Here is a 5,773-nt window from a genome sequence, read left to right as displayed (position 1 = left end):
CTATGAATGGGTTGTATTAACACTGGAGCAGCAATGTGGGCTATACAGTCACTCATCGTCAGCCGTATGTGTGTGCACGTGTCTGACATTTTGTTCAAATAATTATTAATAGTTCCCACTGTAGTGGCTTAAGTGTCATTAAGCGAGAGCAAACTATGCTATCGATCACAATAGTAATAGTAACTAGTTCTGTTGGAGTACTACATTAATTTGTCTGTACTATGATAATTGTCCACGGAAAAAGAGAAATATACATATGAAGACAGATACGGATGGTTGTGTTGAATGCAATATTATGACCTGAAACCAATTAGCAGTAGCGGTCGGTTCTGAAATAGAGGGGAGTGTATATTCAGCTCAGGGTTTGACACAATGAACATATATTTGGGCTTCAGTTATCTTATTTTTAAATGGCAAACTGCTGCCACGACTGATATAAACATGAGAGCGGACGACCAGCATAATAGACTGGCCTCTAACGTGGGTGACCCAAGAGTAGGCCGGAGGGAACAAGACGACCACAGCCGACTAGCTAGTTCGATTCTGAACAGTGACCAGCAACCAGCTATCAGTTTATGCAAACATGCCAGACAATTAAAGTTCGAAACGCTCACTCAATCTGGTGACGAAACTTGCCGTATCTATGTAAACAAAACTGCTAATTAGAACTCTTGAGATAATTTATTTTCTGATAGAGCCGCATCCTACAATTGATTTTGTAGTATTCTATTTTGCTTATTTAATTAATTTGTTATTCTGCATATGGGGATGGAGGCTCGTCTTGTTCTATTTTATATATCTGCTCAGATCTCGATTTATTCCATCCACTAACTTCATATTTTAATTTTCGTTCGATCTGGGGTATAACACCGTGGTCTATCATCTTCTAGGCATCGACAACCAACCCCAACCCCACAATCACATTATCCTTGTGCAGAATCTGTTTATCAATTACAAAGCAACAAAATGAAAAACTTACAAATTCAGGAATCTTTATGAATTTTACAAAGTGACAAAATAGGAAACTCACAAATACAATTATCTGTTTATGAATTACAAAGCGACATAAGGGGAAACTTAAAAACACGAATTGTTTATGAATTACAAAGCGATATAGAGAGAAACTCACAAAGATAGGAATACGTTTATGAATTACAAAGCGACATAATGAGAAACTCAGAGACAATAATCTGTTCTTGAATTGCCAAGGGACATAGTGAGATATTATCAAAGACATGACTCTGTTTATGAATTGCAGACGTGGTGCAGGAGATTTTTGCGACATAACGCAGGGAGAGAGAGAGAGAGAGAGAGAGAGAGAGAGAGAGAGAGAAGGAAGGTGTTCATGTATAGAGCAGTAGTAAGTCAAATATATACATTTTATATCCTGTGGTCCACAATGTTCTTTGATGCCTATTTTCCTACATTTCTACATTCATTTATGTTGAATGCCAATAACAACAGGTCATTTATAATGCGAATAAGGCGGGTTTGTTGAAGTATGTTTACAGTCGTATGCTACTATCCGCCTATCCGCAGATATAACATCGATATTGCAGCCTTGAGTGAAACCCGCCTTGCAGGAGAAGGCGAACGTTGTGAAAGGAGCGCTGGCTACACCTTCTTTTGATACGGAAGAGTAATTGAGGAGCGACGTAAGGTTGGAGGAGGCTTTGCAGTGAAGACAGATTTTGTTAACAAACTAGCTGAGCTTCTAAAGGGTGTGAATGACAGGCTTATGACCATGAAACTCTCACTGTCGAATGGAAGAAAGCATGTCACGATCATCAGTGCCTACGCTCCAACCTTGGCCAATCAAGATGAAACAAAGGACAAATTTTATGAAGAACTCCACTCTGTCATAACCTCTGTTCCCAAATCTGACAAGCTCATCATCCTTGGTGACCTCAGTGCAGCAGTCGGATCTGACAACATCTCTTTGGAAGTAGTCATGGCAAAGTATGGTGTCGGCCGCTGAAACAGTAATGGTCTTCGATTTCTTCAGACCTGCGCAGAGCATGAACTGCTCATCACCAACACAGTATTCCGCTTCGCTACCCGCAACAGAACGACATGGATGCATCCCCGATCTACGCACTGGCATCTCACTGACTACGTGATAGTCAGAAAGAGGGATAGGCAGGATGTACGGGTGATCAAGTCCATGTGTGGTGCAGAATGCTGGACTGACCAGCGTCTTGTAGTCTCCAAGCTAATTATCTGTATCCAACCTAAAAGTCGCACGCAAGGCAAGAAGGTTCAAAAACGGCTGAACATCGCCAAGCTGAAGAACTCGAAATCCTAATCGAACTTTGTCAGCACTATAGAAAACCGTCTTCAGTCCACCCCTCTGGACACCCAGAATGTGGAGGCAGCTTGGGGGACCCTTAGAGAGCTGGTACACAACACCGCCACAGAGATCTTAGGGTCTTCTTCCAGAAAGCACAAGGACTGGTTTGATGAGATTGCGAAAACATCAGGTATCTGTTGAAAGAAAACATCGCTTCCACAAACCGTACATAAATGTTCACTTCAAAGAAAGATGCCTTAGATTACATCCGCATGACTGTTCAACAGAAACTGTGGCAGATGCATGACTCCTGGCTGAGTAACAAAACTGATGAGATCCAAAGCCATGCTATCAAGCATATCATATGATGATGTTTTATGATGCACTGAATGAAATCTATGGCCCATTATCATCAGGATCATCCCCTCTCCTTGGTGCGGATGGGAAAACACTGATCACAGACAAAGAGAAGATCATCGAAATGATAAAACATTGATCGACTGCCCCAAGTGGCAGTCAATGAATCACTGGATGACCCACCAACCATGTCGAAGACCCAGAAAGCAATACGTCTGCTTTCTAGTGGCAAGGCTGATGGTCCAGACTCAATCCCAGCAGAGATATACAAAAAAGTCGGTGCATCTCTGACTGGAAAGCTCCATCAGTTGTTTCATCTCAAGTGGCATAAAGAGATGATCCCACAGGAACTCAAGGATGCTACTATTATACACCTGTATAAGCGCAAAGAAAATCTTCAGGCTTGTGACAACTACCGAGGTATATATTTGCTCTCCATCGCAGGCCTGACCAAGGCCTTTGAGACTGTTAGCAGAGAGGGCTTGTAAAAGATCATGACCAAGTACGGATGACCAAGGAAATTTATCACCATGGTGTAGCAATTCCTTGATGGTATGGAAGCTAGAGTTCCGAACAATGGTGAGACATCAGATCCTTTTCCTGTCTCAAACGGAATGAAGCAGGGCTGTGTACTGGCGCCAAAACTTTTCAGTCTCATGTTTTCAGTCATGCCCACTGATCCTTCAGAGATGGTGACGTGGCAATCAGCATCAGATACCGAACTGATGGCAAACTGTTCAACCTCAGGATGCTCCCAGCAAAAACTAAGGTCACAACAGACATCATCGGAAACCTTCTATTTGCTGATGACTGTGCCCACAACGCTGGCTCTGAAGCTGCCATGCAAAGCAGCGTCAACAAGTTCTCTGACGCTTGCAAAAATGTCGGCCTTACGATCAACACAAAGAAGACTGAAATAATGTATCAGCCAGACCCAGGAAAACCGTATGCTGAGCCGAAAATCACAGTAAACGGTTACAAACTGAGCGCAGTGAAACGGTTCACCTATCTTGGCAGCACTCTGTCCCATAATATCGTAATAGATGACGAAGTTAATTCCAGCGCAGCATTCGGCAGACTATACGCCAATGTCTGGAACAAAAGATGCATTAGTCTTCAGACAAAGTTGAAGGTGTACAAAGCGATAGCACTCCCTGTGTCATTATAAGCCTGCGAAGCCTGGACAGTGTACCAGCGCCATGCAAAGAAGTTGAACCACTTCCACACTACCTGCCTCAGAAGACTCCTAAACATCAAGTGGCAAGACAGGATCCCGGATACTGAGGTCCTTGCCCACCAAGCCTTCCCAGTATCTACACCACCTTGATGCAACCACAGTTGTGATCGGTAGACTATATAGCTCGCATGCCAGACCACCGGCTTCCCAAACAAAATTTTTTTATGGCGAGCTTGAACAAGGAAAACGCAACAAAGGAGGCCAGAGAAAACGTTATAAGGACACCCTGAACACGTCATTGAAGAACTTTGGCATTAGCTATGACCCATGGGAGCACACTGCCCAGGACAGGGTCGTGTGGCGCTCTTCCATCACTAAAGGTGCTGAAGCTTGAGAGGCCAACAGGACAGCCGCGGTAGAACAACGGAGGCAGGCCGGGAAATCCCGAGCCAGTAACCCCACGTTCAGCGTTGCTACCATCCCATGTCCACAATGCCACAGAACATTCAGGGCACAAATCGGCCTCATTTGCCACCTACGCACTCACAGACCATTTGTTCCCCATAAAGCACTGGATGAATAAAGTGGTCCTCATCGACTTGATGTAGGATATATATATATATATATATATATATATATATATATATATATATATATATCCGTCTATTGATCCACTACTCCAAAACAATTATGTGTTTAAAGGGGTGTATACATGTTGATATAGCGGGTATACTCGCATTTTGTAGTTAAGTATATTACTGATCTGGTCAATAAGATTAAGTAAATAGTTGTCCTGTTCAATTCAGGTTAAAATTACATAGCACCTGCGTATTGTAAAGTTATTATAATCCACACGTATAAACATTTGTACAGCTCAATCGATCTATCAAATCGTGTATTGAGGTCGTATATGTTTCATAAGAAAAGTACCGATCTATTATATTCGACACCCTGAATGTTGACTCCATTATGTTAATGTTGTATTATCTGTTCGAAATTGATGCACTTATTCCCCCACCCCACAAAAATCTTTGCAATATACAAACAACCAGTAGTACTGGAGGGAAGGGATTATACGAGTAATGCATTTTGAAAATATGTCCTATATACACTTAAATACAAAAGAAACCGTACTACTGGAAGCAAGGGACTGTATGATAAATGCATTTTGAAGATAGGTCCTATGTACTTTTAAATATAAAAGAAAACGTACTACTGGAGGGAAGGGATTGTATGAGAAATGCATTTGGATAAACGGTTTATATGTGCATCTAAATAAAAAAATCCTTGTGTATAATATATAGATGGAATGGTTGGCAAGGTGTGGATCGATAAATTGGTTACGATTTATAGATAGGTAAGCACGGTATTTATGTGTTATTGGCGAGGCCCTTGGTTATCATTTATAAAACTATAGGCAACAATAGTCAGGGAAGTATCGGGTAGATTGCATGACGTACTTCACATTCCGACTGGTCGCTCATTACTGGAATTTGACAAGCAGATTAGCTGTCATTGCTGATTGCGTTATATGACTCGATATTGAACTGTCCTATTTAAATCCCAATTTTATCAAAATGGAGTTGGTGAAAGAGGGACAAGTTGCTTATATGTGTTGTTATGACTGTATCGTCTTAAAACAAGTAATAGAAAAGAGACAGAAGCAACAAGCTTTGTAAAATGAAAAAATTATTTTACTAGAGTACAAAATGAAAAGTTAAAAAAGAAACTTACGGTATTGAAAATCAAATCACAAATAATCATAGAATTTAATTACAGACATAAGTCTTAATAATTAAAGTTCTGAATAAACTTTAGTGGAAATCAAAATTAAATCCAACGCTGAAGGTGTTAATGTGTCTGTGGTGGCCAGTTTAATGCTGATGTGCCGGTAGTCTTTTGTTGGATCACAATAATACATACAATCCAAGATTGAAATACTTATTTGA

At 41.1% G+C, this 5,773-nt stretch overlaps 1 protein-coding gene across 1 annotated transcript; it reads left to right on the top strand.

The window, feature by feature from the left end:
• The first annotated feature begins 2,835 nt into the window (after positions 1-2,835).
• Positions 2,836-3,815, top strand: LOC149796273 (uncharacterized). Its single transcript, XM_089960190.1, has 2 exons — positions 2,836-3,131; positions 3,335-3,815. Exons 1-2 carry the CDS (start codon positions 2,836-2,838, stop codon positions 3,813-3,815), a joined length of 777 nt encoding a protein of 258 aa, XP_089816316.1.
• The last annotated feature ends 1,958 nt before the right edge of the window (positions 3,816-5,773 follow it).

The sequence above is a fragment of the Sinohyriopsis cumingii genome, chromosome 6 (assembly GCF_028554795.1).
Source record: "Sinohyriopsis cumingii isolate HCF-2022 chromosome 6, ASM2855479v2, whole genome shotgun sequence".
Taxonomy (NCBI): Eukaryota; Metazoa; Mollusca; class Bivalvia; order Unionida; family Unionidae; genus Sinohyriopsis; species Sinohyriopsis cumingii.
Note: the sequence above shows the minus strand (reverse complement) of the source record. Positions and strands in the feature narration are given on the sequence as shown.